This window comes from Cydia pomonella, chromosome 2, assembly GCF_033807575.1.
Source record: "Cydia pomonella isolate Wapato2018A chromosome 2, ilCydPomo1, whole genome shotgun sequence".
In the NCBI taxonomy this organism is placed as follows: Eukaryota; Metazoa; Arthropoda; class Insecta; order Lepidoptera; family Tortricidae; genus Cydia; species Cydia pomonella.
In genome coordinates, this window is record NC_084704.1 from 10,184,160 (window position 1) to 10,204,513 (window position 20,354).

The 20,354-nt window shown below is 34.1% G+C and overlaps 1 protein-coding gene across 1 annotated transcript in view; it reads left to right on the top strand.

Moving 5' to 3' along the window:
* The first annotated feature begins 11,303 nt into the window (after window positions 1-11,303).
* Window positions 11,304-20,354, top strand: part of LOC133515651 (uncharacterized) — a 40,588-nt gene continuing 31,537 nt past the window's right edge. Inside the window, exons 1-2 of the mRNA XM_061848221.1 lie at window positions 11,304-11,494; window positions 17,080-17,215. Coding sequence (XP_061704205.1) covers window positions 11,429-11,494; window positions 17,080-17,215 — 202 coding nt within the window. The 5' untranslated portion in view covers window positions 11,304-11,428. The remainder of the gene's footprint in view (window positions 11,495-17,079; window positions 17,216-20,354) is intronic.

Genomic DNA, 20,354 nt, shown 5'->3' on the forward strand with positions numbered 1-20,354 from the left:
GAGATTTTTACTGTCTCTAAATGTCAAATTACACAAAAAAAAAACTATGATAAAAAAATAAAACCATAAAATACTAAAATTCTTTAGAGATGTATAAGTCTCTAAGTGTCAGAGATAAAATATAAAAATATATATTAAATTATCCTTAGAGATGTAGAGGGTCGCCAAGGCTTGAATTCTTATATAAATAATTAAAAGACAAAAAAATTAAAACAGACAAGAACCGAATGAAGTGGCTCACGTTAATGTCACTCAAAAGTAAAGTTACATACTTTAACATAACCTGTACCCCGTGTAAGCTTAAACAGACCGGTCTCCACAAACAGTAGTTATTTCATGCTGCTGAAAATAACTAAAACTTGTTAAAATTTTAAATCTCATATATTGTGTAGAGATTCATTCATAACGGCCTGAAACGATATTTAAGGCTGCTGATGGCGACTGAAACTCGTGATAATTTCCAATGTTTTGACATTGCGTAAGGTATCATTAGAAATGGCTTGAAACGATATTTCAGGCTACTAAAAACGACTAAAACTTGATTTAAAATTAATATATTTTTATATAGTGTAGAGTTTTATCAGAAAGGACCTGACATGTCGCTTCCTGAAAACTCTCAGGACTTGATGAAATTTAATAAATTGGCAGGGGTGATATTTCGGGCTGTTACAGCTTGTTGGAAATGCTAATATTATAGTTTTAATGGTATTAAAAATTAATAATAAAACTTAACTGAAATCAAGGTATCCTGTCGGCTGATAGAGCTCTTTTAAAAGAACAACGTGTTTTCTACCTAATCATATTTTAAGCATATGTTGCAAAATGCCGCAACGATACTCGTAATGTTTTTGTAAGGACGATTAATATTTTGAATGAACAATGATATTATCCGTACAAATCTAAGTTTCAGTGATGGACGCAAATGACGATAAGGTCAGCAATAATGGGCGCAGAGAGAAGCGCAGCTCCGATCATAATGTCGCAGAAGTGGACGTTAACGAATGTGAGATTCGGGAACGTCCAACGCCTAAAACATCTGCCATGCCAAGTGAGGGAGCGGAAGGGAGCCTGAAAGGTAGGCAAAGCCGCAAACACTTGCTGCATGATGAAGAGTATGATTGCGAGTTACGGTGTGAGAGAGTGCCACGTTCACGAACACCAAATTTGGGTCCAGACATGTTCCGTGCAGTTGAAGCATGTCGCCATAGACGCACGGGCGCGCAAGAAATTGCGGATGGTCGTGGAGTTCCTCTTATGAAGACATCTAGCATAATTATAAGCATCCGCGACATCATGTAAGTCCAATACGGTATGGACGCATGGAGAGAAAGAGGCACTATGTTTGTAGTAGTAGTTCTGATGACGACTATCAGATTAAGAGATTAAGATATTTATTAATAAAATTATAAATAATTTTACATGTCACACAGTAGTATATACATAAGTATCACAACATATTATTATTACTAGCTGTTATTATCGTGTAACCTCTAAACATAAAAGGTTGTACTCTCACTCTCCATGCGTCGATCGTGTCGTAGATAGTAAGTAGACTACCTGAATGAATCTGGTGAAAATACTATAAGTAAATTTCTAATCATCATAAAGATATTGAAGAGATGAAGATTCTCGAGTTCGATCCAATATCGAAAGATCAAACCATTCCTACATGGCTTACAAAAGTAGAGGAGTGGGCTGAGACTTACGGGTGGGCAGAGAAAGAGATTATACATTTCACGCTTCTGAAACTTACAGGTCTTGCTAAATGTTGGTACCAGGGTCTCAGCACTAACCTATACACGTGGTCAGAGTGGAAAAGGAAGCTTGTAGAATTATTTCCAAGTCGTGATGATTACACGGAAGTTTTAATAACTATGCTGTCCAAGAAAGCTCGATATGGAGATTCACTTGAGCACTATTACTATGATAAACTTAATTAATTATTATTTTATTATTATCTTTATTTGTCTTGGGTGTTAAGTTAGTAAAAGTAAAAAAAAAAAAAAAAAAAACATACGATGATATTGGGACGACGACATTGAAAGTCCAAATGGAATGGGTCTGAGTAATCATCATGGCTAGTTAGCATGGCTAATAGTCTAGGATATAGGTAATTTAGATTAATTGATATTTTTTGTGAATATTGCACTATTGTTATAAAATAAATGCTTTCGATTAGGCTTTGTAGACGTTAATAAATTAAATTATAATTCAAATTAAGTTATGTGTGCTGTATACTTTATGAAACTGCTAGCTTAACAGTCTAGGCGTGATTTATTTATTTAGTATAGATTTCATGTTGACACTTGGAGAGACTGTACATCTCCAAATCTTATTAGTATTAGTACTCTGATATTGGGGACCTTTTACATCTCCAGATTTAATGTATTATTTACCATAGAGACAATATGTCTCTGTTTTAGTGTAGTCATTATTTATTTTAAGATAATTATAATGTAATGTTTACCTAGGTATTGGCCGTTGTATTTGTAAATGTTGTTATATTTTTTTCATGTCACTACATGATGTTACTATAAATGTTGTATTGACTTGTAAAAGAGTCCTTGAGGTCTACTTGCAGATTTACTTTTAGAATTTTGAAATTCGTATTGCTTAGTTAAAATACTTTATTTTGTAATATACTGATATGAAACGAGTAAATCTAAAATGTAACCTAATGGTAAATGTAGGTGAGCAAAGGGACTTGCTCTAGCAGGATGGCCGAGCTGTAAGGATACTGTTTAGTTTATATAGATATTTTGTCATTATAATACATTTTTCTAGATTAAATAAGCTAACTATACTATTAAAAGTATTTGTAACGATCGATCACGTGAAGAGTCACGTGATCGATCCCTCCATCTTAAATATTGAACGAGCATTCGGGAGGTGACATTCGAACGATGACAGTCGAACGATGACAGTCGATGCAAATTACAAGTGGTTACGTTGATTGTATTATTAGCAGGTCAGTACGTTTTGTTTTGTTAGAACTCGATACAATATAATTGCTTGTCTAAGTGACAAGCGTACTACTGTCGTGTGGTTAGTTAGATTGGAAGAGGTTATATTCATTGTGCCAAATAAATGTATTTTGATCACACCTACCGTTCTTTTAATATTATGATTAGACCCCTTATACATGCGTACTTAAGCTTCTTTGTGTTCAAATCTGTACTTGTTTAATATAAAAATGGTTTAGATGACCATTAATAACAAATATTTAAGTATATTCTTAGATAAGGTCTTGATGATGACTGACCGACAAATGAAAGTCACACCTTATTGACTTTCATTTTGTCGGTGAGATTATGAAATATTACTCTTTCTACTCGAATGTACCTACCTAGAGGTATTATAAATAACACACTTTATGTCGAAAATGTTTACTAGAAAGTCCACCGGATAGCAACGGACTACTATATTTAAGATGTTTTAAAAGAACAGGGGGCCTAGCAAAGATGATAATTGTTGATAGAAAACGCCAATCATAACTAAAATACTTAAATAATGTATGAAAATTGACACGCGACTTTCCGTGGCAACTGTCATCGCATACATTTTTACTTTTCGGTTGGAGGTTGTTGTTGTACGAACGTCATCTTGGCTAGGCCCTCCGGTCCAAAGTATAATGAATAAGACGAGAGATTAAGCTTCTCTATCCATTAGACCCAAGAACAGCATATTTTGTAAATTATGAGAAGGGTACAATCTTATGTATAAGAGTGGATTTAAGAGCCGAAGCCGATTTTAAGCCATATTTGTTATCAATATCTGGGAGACCGATCTTTGCTCGGAAAACATATAAAACTCAAAAATGCGCATTTTCCTGAGATAGGGCCTAGCTCCATCGATTTGTCGCCCCCCGAAAACCCCCTTATAGCAAATTAAATCGAAATCGTTCGAGCCGTTTCCGAGATCCCGGAAATATATAAATATACAATAATTGCTCGTGCATTTTGAGGAGCGGACCAGTAACCGGGAGCGTATTATATCAATATCGTAAAAGATTTTACAATCTGAACACCGTTCATTGAACCAGTCGATATAGTTTTGCAAAATACCAATGACAATACCAATTAGGGGGGTAAGTGAAATTATGCAAAAGAGGTAGTAGAAATATAAAAAAAAGGCTATTAAATTAATAAAATTAAATCTTTTTTATTTTACCATAAACATTCAAAATAAATTATAAACGTCAGTATTTTAAAAGTAAAACTCATTTATACGTACGGTCGGGTTCGTATTCGTCCCTTATGCAAAGGTTATCCATCGCCTTTCAACGTGGCAATGCGGCTAGTGTTATGGGTACCTTTGCGCCGGGGACAACTCGGGGAGTCTTTCTGACTAGTCCTAAGTTTTGTTATTTTTTTATGTACTGACCTAAATAAACAGGTTTTATTATTATGCATTGTTAGTCTCAGACATGTTGTGTCATAACTTTTGTTTTTATGAAATACATATCTTAGTTACAGAAAAAAATTATATGTACCTACGTATGAATTAGTGACACAATAAAAATAACGCTATAATTCCCTCGGGAGTTATAGGTTTTTTCACAATTCATACTCCCGCGAAAAAAATACATGCCTTTGTTCTTCAGTATACTCGTACCTGCATGAAAAGATCTTTTCCGAGCAATTGTGATGAAAATGGATTTCCTTAATGTGTCTGCGTTTAAAGGCTTCCTAAAACCATTTGAATCAAGCTTATCACGTGTATCACGTGTATGTAAATGGGCTCGATGAGCTAAAGGAGTTTCAACATGAAATAAAATTTAGGTCAAATTAAATTAGGCACCGCTCTCTCGGTATCCTTGTGAGTATCAGGCTTAGGTTAGCAATTTAGAAGTATTTTTTATTTTGCACTAACTAGTATGGAGTATTGTGCGATTAAATGTAAACCTATTTACCGTAGATTATACATGGCTATCTTACAACATCTATAACAGTGTCGATACACTCGAGACGTGACAGCTAGCTCATGGAGAAAAAATAGGCCAATTTTATATATTATTGGCATATTGGAGTATGTTTAACGCTCCCCCACTGGAACATGCAAAGAATATTGAAAAGGAAGTATTATTTATTTAATTTTAATATGTTGTACACTTAAGTTTAACAAATAAAGTAATCACAAACTACCTCAAAAATAAAATTGAGCGTTTTTCGAACCAATTTTCATATTTCTAGTTTTTGTGCATAAATTGCTACAAATTTTTAAAGTGCGCTTTAGACCTATGTTCGAGATTTTTTTCTATGGAGCATAAGTCAAAAAATCAGGATTAGAATCGATGAAGTCACTAGAGAAAATCCCCAAAATCCTCATTATTTTATCAATCAATCTTTAGTACCTAAAGTAAGACATCCGTGTAAACTTTTTAAGCAAAATTGCACCATGACGCACTACTTATACATATTTCAAATATTGAGGTTTGTGAGAAACAATTTAACCACGTTCAAACTTCAAACGTGTTGGGGTTGCGGGCAAGCAGCTCCGATCCACGGGGAGACTACGTACAGTGCCGCGTCGCATGGCACTTTCAGTCAAAAATCCGAGGGTGATAGGGCCAACCTATTACGAGCGTCTACCTGCAAAATTGCGAAACGAAACATCTGACGAAGCATTTGAACGCCAGTTGAGATCCTTTTTATTGGATAATCCATTATATTCTATAAGTGAATATATGGAAATGACATTTAATATTATAATTTAATTTGAATGAATTAGCATTGTTATTTAATTTTATTATTATTTTGTAATGCCTTGTACTTAATTTTATATGACGTTCATTACCTACGAAATACCTAGATAAGTACCTACCTACCTAAATAAGTAAGTAGCTATATTGACCTTTTTCCCATAATTTGACGTTGTGAAAACTTTATTAAGTATTGATTTTTGATGATGACATGTACACCTATATATAATCAATTTTCTTAACCAATGATTAAATCTAAATATAAGGACGCTAAGCACTAATAATGTCGTACATCTAAATATATGTTAATATGTGTATGTTTATTTGTATTACGTATATGTGTAAGTTTATCAATATATAGTTTAGATTCATTTATAGTCTCGGTTACAGATTCATTTACTTTAAAAGACACTGCACCTACTTAATCTTTCTGGTTTAACCCATTGGTTGACTGGTAGAGAATGCCTTAAGGCATTAAGTCCGCCATTTGTACTTTCATGTATTGTGCAATAAATATTAAATAAATAAATACATCTATCTCATGATCATCTATTTCTATCGCACGTGCATAATTATATTGCTATCCCACTCGCACCGTGGTAGTGTGATAGAGATAGCAACAGGAGAGTCCTTACTTTATCGAGTAATGCAGTGATAAATAGCACTGGTGCTGCTGTCAGTTCGTCCTCGTATAATACCATCTGTCGACAAGTAGCTAAATTAACAAAAACGTACTCGTCGTGCACGTCATCCAATGTGAGGAGAGTCAAGTAACCGCTTGTTTTAGTTTACGCTATTGCCGTTAGATGTCCTAAAAAATAAATATTTCAATTTGTATTTTATTTATCCGATCGTTAAAAAATCTCACAAGATACACCACTTACCAAGTGTAATATGTCTATTCGCAATATTGACAAATCAAATGGTAGTTAAGTATTAAATTATTAATATAATTCTAATAATTATCTTAATCACCTACGATATGGCTAGGTACCTTACCTACCTACTACACGGGCTAACTTCTAGACAAGTACAGTATATTCCATTGCACAGGTTTGAGTAATTATTCCTTTACAATTACTTTATAACCTACGTCATCTTAATTACAAGCAGTTAATAAAACCTTAATGGCATTCTTGGAATCTTAATTTAAATACGACAAAACTAAAACTGCATACCTAACCAAACCAATCATGAGAACTAGAACTTGCGTAACATTTGGTCGTTCTAATTGTCATCGTTTTTTAATTGTTTTAATTTAATTTTCATCTTCGGATGGTAATTAGGTCGGAGCACCAGTAGCCGGCAGTCACCGCGCGACAACCGTGACCACCGCCGCGAGCGGCCCGGGAAACAACGTGATAAAAAACAAAAACAGTACAGAAAATAAAGTGAATCTTAAAACCTTGTAAAATGAGAGCAGATTAAATATAAAGGTTGGGAACTCTTGACACATTTGGACAAAAATACTAAGCTTCTGGTCAAACTTTTTAAATTGTTAATGTCAATAATTATGGTACATTTAACCATGCTTCTTGCGTCTCTCACTGAGCGTACGCGTGAGTGAGATGGATGTGCGTGTTTGGGAATGCGAATATCATGGTTTTTTTTATGCTTTTGTGTTTTAATAATAAAAAAAGTAAACGCTGAGTATCAAACAATGTTTTTAAAAATAATTTCTATATTTTTATTTTTTGTGCAAGATTTATTATAATTTTTTAAAGCGCATTTTAGCTATTTTTTTCTATCAAGCGAAATTCAAAAACTCAGGATTCGAATCGCTGAATTCTCTAGAGAAAGGCCTCAAGATTGCTAATTAAATATTAGGAAACCGTATTGTGATCTAAAAACTACTCGACTTTTCAAAAACTCCGTTTTCAAAACCTACTGGATCTTATATAATGATTCTTTATTAACAATAACAATATACAAAATGGAAATATACAGATGATTACTATAACTAGCTTATATCTAAAATAGGCCCTTGAGGCATTGTTCCAAGGATGCTGGCGGAATTTCCTCGTTGTATCGCAATACTGATACGTTGTGCGAGGAAGCCGCCAGGTCTTCGATCGCCAGTTACGTCAACCAGACGTTTCGCAATTTGGCTGGACCTTACGTTAGTGTGATATTCAACATCAGTGATGAGATAAAGTATGTAAATTAAGTTTACAACAAGCTTAAACTTTAAGTAATTTTAATTAAACTTTGATTAAGTTAATAACATATACTAGAGAACATTTTTAATAACAGTCAGTCAGTCAAGTTTCAATATAAGTACGAGACATAAACATCAACATTGTCTTCCCTACCCCTTTGTATAATGAAATACTATTTTGAGCTTAATTATAAGAATTTGTGTTGACCAATACGTATAAAACCAGTAAAATATTTTTACTTCGTAAAAACTTTAATTGGCGCCATCGTTACATAATGCTACCGATCATAATTCATGGGTTTTTAATGGTTCGAAGAGAAAATATTCAAAAAAATCGGCTAGCGTTCCGAGGTCTCCGCACATACCTACTATAGTACCTATACACATTTCTTATCAGGCGTTCATTTAACTGAGCTAAAATACAAAAAGCGGCCAAGTGCGAGTCGGACTCGCCCATGAAGGGTTCCGTACCATTTATGACGTATTAAAAAAAACTACTTACTAGATCTCGTTCAAACCAATTTTCGGTGGAATTTTGCATGGTAATGTACATCATAAATTTTTTATTAGGTTTATCATTCTCTTATTTTAAAAGTTACAAGGGGGGGATACACATTTTACCACTTTTTAAGTGTCTCTCGCGCAAACTATTCAGTACCCCTAGTGTAAATAAATTCGATTTTGAAACGTGACGTACGCGTTTGCGTTTAGTCTAATTTTGTATTGGATTTAGAAAGAGCGCGCCAAGCGGGACGTTTTGGAAACTCAAAATCCTATACAAAATGAGACTTAACGCAAACGCGTTCGTCACGTTATGATGTCGATAAAATGTACACTAGGGGTACAGTTTAGAAAAAAAAAATATTAGAGACCTCAATATTATTTTTGAAGACCTATCCTCCACACGTATGGGTTTGATGAAAAAAGATTTTTTGAGTTTCAGTTCTAAGTATGGGGAACCCCCAAAATTTATTGTTTCGGAAAAAAGTGGCTGTGACATAAACGGACAGACAGACGGACATGACGAATCTATAAGGGTTCTGTTTTTTGCCATATGGCTACGGAACCCTAAAAAGCCATACTTACCTACTTATGAACAAGTTGTTAATTAGTGGTAGTCATCTCTCTCTACTCGTATCACTCTCCCATATTCGTGCGAAAATGACAGTTGCGTTTTGTTCGCTACGAGGAATAAGCACTTTCCGTGCCCATGTCGAATTTGCAGGGCCATATGTATTGTAAAACGTTGCACTTGTGAGATACACGTGCGAATAGGTAATTCGCAACTCGTGACGATTTAAAATTGATCACCAAAGTGGGAAAACTTTCCTCACTTGTATCGTAAATAACGATTGTATTCTATTATATTGTAATAGGTAGACTTTCTTGACTAGGTTTTTTCGTGTGTTCGAAGCCGTACATAGTTTTATATAGATTTTTTTTTTTTAAAACGCATTTTGATTAAGTATATTTTTTCTGAATAACCGCTCTGAAACTCTAAATACCGTTCTAGCCTGTGTCAGTCTTTAGGAATATAAGTATTTTTAATCGTATAGAACAAAGAATCTGTAGATATACATATCGTATCGACTCGGCGATAGACTTGTGCTTATTTTTGATATCCTAAGCAACTTTTTAGTACTTACCTACCTATCTGTAACCAAAACCAATGTCTAGTCTAGTATTATAATGATATTCGAAAGATAATACGTAAATGCGCTGTTAACCTTTTATTTGAGGTGCTTGGCGTGGTTCCGATAGCCTTGAACTTATACTCGTATATATATATATTTTAACTACAATTAACTAAACTAAAACTAATAGCCCCGTGGCATAGCGCCGAGGATGCTGGCAGTATCCCCGGTCCCATCCACCAGCATTTTATATTTTATTTAAATATTTCTAATAACCGTAAATCTACTATAGCCCAAACTATGGTCACAAGTTCAAAAGGAAACTAAGTATTTTAGTCCGAGTTTTTTCTTCCATTTATATAGGTATAAACTTTGCATTTGAACCACAACAATGTAATAAAAGACACGCCGAACGAAAAAGTTTATTTGTGGACCGAACCATAGTTGGGAACTCTGGATGGCTTTATGGAACTTGAAATGATCATAAAAAGTACTTATATAAACATAGCATATCAGATTTTTGTCTTATTGATCATACGTGGCCTGCCTCAACAAGCCAACATTAAGATGCAATAATCACTTGTGGTCTTTATACATTTTTTGTTAATGGCTATAGATACAAAATCAATTAAAACCTATTTTAAACCGGCTCTTCAAAAATTACTCATTGATAATGAATTAATCAACAAATACATTAAAGGGGCGCTTTGTAAAATTACTTGTTTGATTATTCAAAAACTATAAAATTATCATGTCAATTAATAATATAGCGAGTTTACGAAATATTACTAAATAAAAATTATTAACGAATAGCTGAACTTCATGTTAGTTAAGAGGGATTTGTTTTTTTTTATCTAAGTAACAATAGGCTTAAATGTTATTAGGTACATAATTTATTTTCAACTTCTTGGTAAGTATAAATAATTGAATCTAATTCTCATGTTATTGAATTATGTACATAGGGTTAGCTTAAGTTTACGCTAAAATAAATGTAATTTTGCCTGAAATCTATGATGAAAGAATTTTTATTCAATTTATTACCCTAAAACACTTTGTATATAAGTAACACTAGCAGTATTAAAAATTGTAAACTTTCGAGTATATGATATTCTCTAGAATCTAGAATCATATCTATCGTAAAGTCTAGATAGATTAGATACATTATCCTCCTTACTTTATTTTGATAACTCAAATATTTATGCACTAGAATAACAACGCATTTCAGTATTTGCTTTAGATAACTAATCCTTTGCTGTAGGCACACTTTCTATAATAGCTGTAGGTAATACTTCAGTTAAGGGGCTTTTCAAAACAATATTTTGTTAAATCTAACTGTCTATCATATGTCACTAAACGAGTTAACAGATGGCATTAGAAATATCTAATTTCCGATAGTATCATAATATGTTAAATCAACCATTGCGCATATTGATATCAGATGCTTGTTTGCCACCGACATGGTATAAAAAAAAGTCCACCTACCAGAGGCATGCACGATTTCCACCAAACGGGCGAAGTCAGAGCGCATCTTACTGCAAGATCCTAACACAGTAGATACTTTCCGATGGCACGTCGCAGACGGGAATAGCTACCATTTAAATACGGAATTAATTTATTGACCACTAAAGTCATAAAATAATTTAACAGGTTTGACCAAGAACTACAAAAACGCTCGATATAAATAAATCTGTATTAATAAGACAACGCACGTTTTAATTAATGACATAAGTATTTTTTAAATGTCTCAGAAGTGCCCGCCTTAATTTTGTTATTGCAAATATAGCTTAGATAACTGTTATTGTTCGGTAAATGTCGAGTGCGCAATAAAGTATATTATATTTAGTATGGTTTAATTGCACATAGAATAAGTTAAACAAGTCAGACGTTGTTGGAAGTGTGCGAGATTTGGTGTGAAGTGGTATTTACAACGAAAAAATGACACAATCACAGATACGTGAAAACAAATCTCCGATCAGCAGGACGAGAGTTGTCGGCTCACAGGTGTGTATATTAATTTTAAATGATTTATTTTATTAATAATTCCTTTATTTAATTGCGTAGGTTAACGTAACACGATCTCGTGTATACAACGCTTTGCTTTTTAGGGTTCCGTAGCCAAATGGCAAAAAACGGAACCCTTATAGATTCGTCATGTCCGTCTGTCTGTCCGTTTATGTCACAGCCACTTTTTTTTTGTACATGTACCTAATATGAATGGATGGAAAATTAAATAATAATCTACCAAGTACGTATCACACAATGTATTATGGTTCCGTATCTGTCTTCTTCCTAGCGTTTTGTCCCGGCATATTGTCACGGCTCATGGGAGCCTGGGGTCCGCTCGACAACTAATCCCAAGATTTGGCATAGGCAGTGGTTTTTACAAAAGCGACTGCCATCTGACCTTCCAACCCAGAGGGTAAAATTTGGCCTTGTTGAGATTAGTCCGGTTTCCTCACAATTTTTTCCTTCACCGAAAAGCGACTGGCAAACATATCATGTTGATATTAGTGTTTTGTAAACATTCCTTACAATTGTTGCTATGGAAAAATATGTATTTAATTTATCGACCAAGTTATGTTAAATTATTTACACAGACTTTAAATATATATGTATGTATAATGTTTCTTTCTTAGTTTATATATATATATTAGTTAAGTTTTATTAAAACCAAAAACACACTTAAAAATTAACAAACTTAAAATAAAATGTAACCTAAAATTAAAACTACCTACAAAACTAAAATTAAAACCTACAATAAACAAAAACATAATAAATAAACTAGTACATTATGATACAAGTGTGCTAAGTTGGTCATTACACACGAGGCGATATTGTGCGCGCGAGCTGTAGGTAAGCGAGCGCGCAATAAGAAAGCCGAAGTGGGAACACACTTACGAGGAAAAAACAAAACTTATAAATTAGATTTACTTTTGTCAAAACAGTAAAAGTACAATTCTCAACATGGTGGCTTACACTTTTAACATCGAATAATTGCACCAAAGCGTGCTGGGCTTTGTAGGCACTTATTCGCCAGTTCATTGAAGTAAGCCACCAACACGTTTTCCAAGAAAGACTGGAAGTTTTTGCTGATTTTCCATTGAATAAAAGTTTCATATGCCGCCAATTATTTTTCACTCGATTTTGATGGTAAAAGGCTATCGTTCTCGGCTCTTGCTTCTATTAGTATTACTGGCAGCGTCAATTTTCTGTTCTTCATTTTCAATGCTTGAAAATGTCATTTTATTCAATATATAAATTATAAACATGCAAAACTATTCCAATTTTATGACAAATATGGATACCCTGACCTATAATTGTTGAACTTATTTTTGTGTTTTTACTAATATTGATGTAAAGAACAAGATTCCTCAGCTTTATAGCTCTGAGTTTATTTATAACTTGATTTATGCTGTAAATTTTTGATGGTTATTGAATATTTAAACATTATAAACTTATCAATAGGCCCTTACTACAAGAAATATAAATATTATTGTTAGTTCCAAACTAGTTTTATTCCAATACGCAGCAGGTAAAATTCCAAATCCAATTTAGCTTCTGTAAGAATCATTTAGATAAAGATGGTTTGCTACGTTACCATAAACTGAAATATATATATTTATTTATTACTTAATTCGTTAATTAGATTCTGAAACGTGATTTTACTATAATTTATTTCTATAAACGTAAATCAGGCATTTTTTTTCCATTTATACACGACTATTTAATTTATTAAAAACGTTTAAGTCAAATTAGGTAGCCCTTCCTCTTCCTCGCGTTGTCCCGGCATTTTGCCACGGCTCATGGAGGCCTGGGGTTCGCTTGACAACTAATCCAAAGATTTGGCGCAGGCACTAGTTTTTACGGAAGCGACTGCCATCTGACCTTCCAACCTAGAGGGTAAACTAGGCCTTGATGGGATTAGTCCGATTTCCTCACGATGTTTTCCTTCACCGAAAAGCGACTGGTAAATATCAAATGATATTTCGTACATAAGTTCCGAAAAACTCATTGGTACGAGCCGGGGTTTGAACCCGCGACCTCCGGATTGCAAGTCACGCGCTCTTTTACCGCTAGGTCAAATTAGGTAGCCAAAGAACATCATTTTGGAAAGGTATACCTTAAGACACAATAAAACCTGGAGTACTGGATAATCAAGATAATAATTATTATTAGATAACAAGACAATTATGGTAAATTGTATCCATCCGAAAGCTGTTCTATGTGTGTATTTACGGCGTTTCCTCCACTTACCTTTATTTGTCTGATGGGCATAAATAGGTTAATAGTACAATCTACAATGGCCATTTATAGATGTGAAATGGTAGAAGGTCCAGAGGTCAATGCTCCATCAATTCCGTTCAATTTAGCAGCGTATTGACAGATGATGCCTACCACTCTTGCCTAATGTTTAAAATGTTAGTTTTACCTTCAAATCGTCTTAAATTGCGTGCTGTAGCATATTTAAAACAAACCAGACTTCTACTATCAGGAACAAAAACCATGGATCCTGCGTCTCCCTATAGGTAAGTAATCTAATTTCGATATCGGATATAAAAATATTACAAGAAAGTTAAACTATGGCATAAATATTAAAGTTAATTTATAAAAAGTAAACGTCATTTTTAAAAAGTTGTAAATGTTGTCAACCTAACTAGTTTCAAAACCGGTAATTGAATAATAAAAACTTGCATACTTAACGTTAGTCATTAAATCTGTGTTGTACATTGAAAACATCAATTACAAAAGAGTCCATCAAATCAACCGCTTCCCCGTAACTTTCATTTACAAGGGCTATCAGTAAATATCATGCAATGCACAATGTACATCACTTATATCACAACTACCTTCGCAGCGCTTTGCACGTGTTTTCACTAAGAAGGAAAGATTTTTTGCAATAGCTCAAAAACGGTTTAACTGGTCATATTCACTATAGTTTTCATTGGAGGGTGGGAATGGACACATTTTTCTTTTCACAGCTATTATTTACATAAATATTAACTTGATAGAAAATCAGTATTTGAAGACGTTTATTTTGTATCCAACGAAAACCCACACTAGAGAATTGAAGTAAAAAAAATCTTCGCTTTACATGTACCTTAACCTAACCTAAAAAAAGTTTGTCACAGAGCAAAGCCTCAGATGGACAGACAGACGGACATGCCGAGACTATAAGGGTTCCTAATTGACTACAGAACTCTAAACAGTGGAGTTAAATGCAGTACACTTATCTAAATTTAAAATTCTGTGCTTAATGTATACATTTTATTGCTGTTCACCCTTCAAGTTATTTCATTACTTAGGTATCTATGTATTAAATTTATTCATAGTAGTATCTAGTCAAAAAAGGTACCTACACATTATTCCTTAGAAAAATAATATAAAGCGATGCGTGTAAAATACGCAAAACTACAAGAATAATTATTTTTAGATTGCCACCCGTGCTTCCGTAAACAAATAAAAAAATAAGTAATTAAAAATAAATAATTCATTTATTTAAGTAAGTTTTCCTTTACCTATTAAATTGTTGGTTTATGTATTTGTAACTTCCCTAAGCAGGGCAAAGAAGCCCTTGATCTGACAACCAGTTGACGAACCGGTCGTGAGTCTGTCCTTTACCTTGGCTCTATCAATTGACCTCTAATAGATATTAATCGGTTTTCTGTTTGATGCATACCAATTGTTCAGTAATTTAATTACAATCGAACAACAGTCATTGTTAATAGGTTTATCAGAGCCGAAAAGAAAGTTTAATATTACCTTATTGAACTCATCGTCCTTATAACTCGTAGATGAAAACTTATATTAATAGGTTAATCACCGATCAATCGGTCATCGAACTTTAAACTCTTTTAATTACGCTTCAAAAAACTATGAACGCTGCATTTTGTAGGATTCCGTAGTCAACTAGGAACCCTTATAGTTTTGCCATGGCCGTTTCTGTCCGTCTCTCCGGTCGAGGTTTTGCTCCGTGGTTGTAAGTGCAAAGCTGCAATTTGGCATGGATATATAAATCAATGCCGATAAAGTGGTAAAGTTGAGACGCTTTTCATACAGATTTTCGTACATTGACCTGCCTGTTGCTATCTCAATTGCACGTGCATAATTATAGTGCTGTCCCGCCCATGATGGCGCTTGCTTGTCAATGTCACAGTGCGTGTGCGAGCTTCACAGCAATACAATTATACGCGTGAAAACGCGTCGTCACTAGATAGTACTAGATTTCGAAACGTCTTAGTGATCTCTAGTTTTAAGTCTTTAAGTGGATTTTTTTGTCAAAACTAGCTTTTGCAAAGTGTTTTGGTGAAAACTATTTTTCACTAATTATTATTACAATTTTAGTTACAATTACTTTCAACTAGGGAAAACGCGTTTATTTATTTATTTAATCTTTATTGCACAAAAGAAAAAATACAGGTAGAAAAAAGAAGTGGAGATAAGATACCACCTTGAGGCACGCCAGTCGCCAGATCACACCAGTCAGACAAAGGCCGGTCAACTCGGACTGCTGGCGGCCTCACAAGTAGGCAGCAAACCAGTTAAGGGCTATTTCAGACATACTCATATGTATGAGCAAAGCAAGTAGAATGCCATGGTCAACGGTATTAAACGCGTTAGAAAAGTCAATAAGAATAAGCACCGTGACCATTTGCCTCTCCATGCCTCGCCTGATGTCTTCCGTTACCTTGAGAAGCGCAGTACTGCTTCTTCTTACATATTTTCTTTACGGGTGGGATCAACCTGACCAGTACACGGCCCATTTTTCCTTCAAGGAATTTTTGAATGACAGTGGTTATGCATGGCGGTTGTGCAGTAGGTACATATAAGTTTGTTTTTTTTTTTTTGACGTTTTGAGATTAATACCGAAGGTCGTCTGCTGGTATAGGATTTCTTTGTTACTTTTTTTCATTGAGCACACAAGTGACACAAGTACGATTTTAATTTGTCGCTGTTGAAAGACATCATTCTCGTTTAGCACAATTGGAATAGGACAAACCTCGAAATCTCTGGAACAGTACAGAATTGTTGTATGTATGTAAATTAAATTTGGAATTCATATTTATACAAATTTCCTATTTAGAAAATAGCGCTTAATCGGGGTTCAGCAAGTATTTTTTATAACAAGATGTATTTTTTCCGCAAAGATATCTAGGACTTTTTTTATGTAGAACTGAATAAGCTTTAATGTTACCTTACACCCTATTTTCAAAGAGAACGTAGATTTAGAGGTTCTCGAGCTCCCCAAATGTCAAATGGTGTGAGCTTGAAAAAGGGACGTATAATTTATACCGGCTGTTTCCTCTAACACGAGCAAATAAGTAAAACATGTATTGTACTTCTCAAACGATGACACTTTTGTTCAATAACTATTTAAAAATTTATTAACTCTTTAGATTTCTTATTTTTCATACTAAATAAATATTGTCTTCAACATACAATTTTCAAATCTAAGTTAATAATTTTAAACATTAAACGTTTTCTTTCACTGCGTCATTTCTAAATGAACTTTCATTATTGCCCACTTATTAGGAGCATAGTTGTGAGGCACGGATGTATAGTAGTTTTTTATTGTCATTATATTCCAGGTGTTAGCATGTCTGGCGCTGGACCTGCTACTAGTGGGCCTCGGCATGTCCATAAGCTTCGTGACAATGGTCCTGCCAGAAGTACTGGACGCCAAGGAGGGTCTCTCTATCAACGAGAAACAAGCCTCATGGTTTGGTAAGACACTATTTTATTATGTCAATATATTTTCTTATTCGCCTCTCAGTTCTACTCCTATCTTTTCAAGTCGTTTTTAGCCAAGAGCAAATAATAATATTTAAAAGAGATTTTTGTTGAGATTTCATCTCAAAACTTTTTTGCCAGCTATAACTATAGGCCAACTAATTAAATCCCTTATACTATTTCTAACAAACTACATATTTTTTACGTATATAATTATTCTTTGTAGATTTTTAACTGATAATTTAAAGTGACAATTATGCAACTATAACTCTTGCATCAAAAAGGACCCATTATACCCCGCTGCACCTAAACTTTTTTATACGATTCTTCTTTCTTATCTTTTATGCCACACTGTATCACGAGGTTTTCAATCAATTTAGGTTATATTATGTCATAAAGGATGACTCTCGCTAGACCGGGCCGGGGCCGGGCCGAGGCATCCGAGATCGGTAATCATGACGGCTGATCTGTAATCACGTGGTGCTTTCCATAGAAAACGAAGCGCCGGAACCTCCGACTCGGCCCCGGCCCGGTCTAGCGTGAGTGCTTTACTAGAGATTACCGCAGCAAAATTATAGATAGCATTAGACGACTAGGGAACAAATTAAATTATAGTATTAAATACTCTGATTTGTTTTATTTCTGGAACTAAAGGCAGAAAAATCTGGTTCTAGACGGAAAGCTAGCTCTGGAAAATGGTACTCACATAATAATTAGAGCAGCGAAACTTGACAGTTAGTTTGCTATACTAACCTTATTAATAGATCAGTTCACCTGGCAGCTGTTCATTAGTAGATGTCAAAGAATGAAAGCCACTTGAAGGAAGCAAGTTATAAGAGCTTTGGGTGTGGTGGTCTGGGTATATTGAAGGAAATTATGTATTTAATTCAAATAAAACATTACCAGAGGTTTCTGTTGGGAAATACAAAAGCCGGATCACATCTAATGTTATACATTTTCTTCACCTGCGGTTTTCCTTTCCGCAATAATGCGTAATGTTATTTCTCCAAGTAAGTGTAAGTGTCTCATCATCCTGTAATGTTATTTAGTCTAACGATAAAATAAAAGACTAGCCCTTTAGAAATGAGACAACTTCGGAACCTTCCTCATTCTTTGGCATTCCTATTTTCCAACTAAAAAGTTTTGCTGGCCTATCATTGTGACCGTCACCGGTAAATGGGCTGCCAGGAGCCTGAATCCAATAATAAGAATAACTAGTACCTATAGATACGAACTATCAAATTTCGATGCTCTCATTATCATGTACCATTTTTCGGGGCTAGCTCTTAGTCTATTTGATCCCAGCGTTGGGCATTGGAGGCCTTGGTCACTTCTTTTTGTATATGACGGCTATTTCAGTTTATAGTAACAACTTTTCTATTAGAATTTAAAGTTAGCGATTAAATATATCTCCTAAAGTATTATATATGTGTATACTATGCAAGGGGTCGCAACAGAAATACTATACCAAGTACAATTTAAGCGTAGTAAAAGACGGAACCAATAGCAAAATAATGTAATGTAAATTTTTACATATCCTTGAAACACCAGTGACCGGTTGTTAGATTAAAACTAGTCTTAGGCATATATTTAGCTAATTTATTTTGTAGGTGTTAAGTTGGCATTTATTCAGTTCAGTCCAGTTCAGTTCAGTTCAAATATACTTTATTCCTGTAGGCCTAACAACAAGCACTTATGAATAGTAAGAGAGTATTACATATAATTATCTTAAGCTAATTGTCAGAGCAATTTATTAATATAAATATTATTCCATAATACTATTATTCTTCAGAACATTATACCTACGCACAACACCTATAAATCGATTTCAATAATTCATTTTCATTACTACATATCCAGAAGAAATCTCTCATAAGTATTTTAACAGGTTATACACATACGATTTATACGTATAACCAGGAAGGAAGGCCAGTATTGTTGCGCCTAGATTTTCCATCATGACAAGGCAAAAGTAGAATGCAGTATAACTTTATTGATTGAAGCTGTCAGAATAATTGCAACAATCAACAAAATTATTACCGAACGCAAACGAAAACTGAACCGCAAACTAATCCAGATTATCCATTGATTAGGTAACTTGAGTCCAATATTATGTTTGAGTGCGCAAAGTATTCTTGGGTGTCAGATTGCTTCCGGTGGAGAAGCCATGTCAGTGTCTTCTACGCATGGCCTGGTTCGGACTCAGACCTCGAATATGTAATGAAACCAAACGCCACTGTATACAGAGATGATATGATTTCAAACCATGATAAATATATTTACTTCAAATTACATAATACAATTAGGTATATTTATTTAAAATGATTGGTAATTACTTACTTAGTTGGGTAAGATAGGTAAGTAGATAATTAGGTAATACGAGTATCTTTTCTTACATGTTCCTACAAATTCCCACACTTCCAATAATCAAACAGTATTTAGGGCCAGTCTCACCAAACCGTTACCGTTGAAGCGTTCACATTTTGTTTTCAATAGGAGGTTTCATGATCAGTCTGTCAAGTGCGATTAGTGCAACCAAAGAGAATCTTAAATAGAGGTGCATTGTCAAAGAAAATTTTGTAACGACGTAAATTTACTGCCATCTTTCGACACATAATTAAAACTTTTAGAACACAATATGACTTTGATCCTTATTTTTTCACTGATATGTATTCAATTTTTTAAATATCAAAAAATGACCCCCTCTTACCGGGCACTTCCTAAAGGTTATGGCGCTATCGCTCGAAACGATTCTGCTATACCTTTGGCCTTTGATCTATTATATGGGGCCACATTTTGATATTTAACAAATTCAACACATATCAGTGAAAGAATAAGGATCAAAGTCAAATGGCGTTGTAAAAGTTTTAATTATGTGTCGAAAGATGGCAGTAAATTTACGGCGATACAAAGTATTCTTTGACAATACGCCTGTATTTCAAATTATCTTTGGTGCAACTGGCTGAAATAAATAGCTAAGTTGGAAACATGTATTACGTAGGTATTGTTTTTCTACTTGTTTACATACCTTTTAAGACTCAATGGTGCTCATATTGTGTTTTCTAATAAATTAATTAATTTCTGTATAAACCAGTTTATTAATATTGTTGTCTTACTGATCCAACTTTTGGTC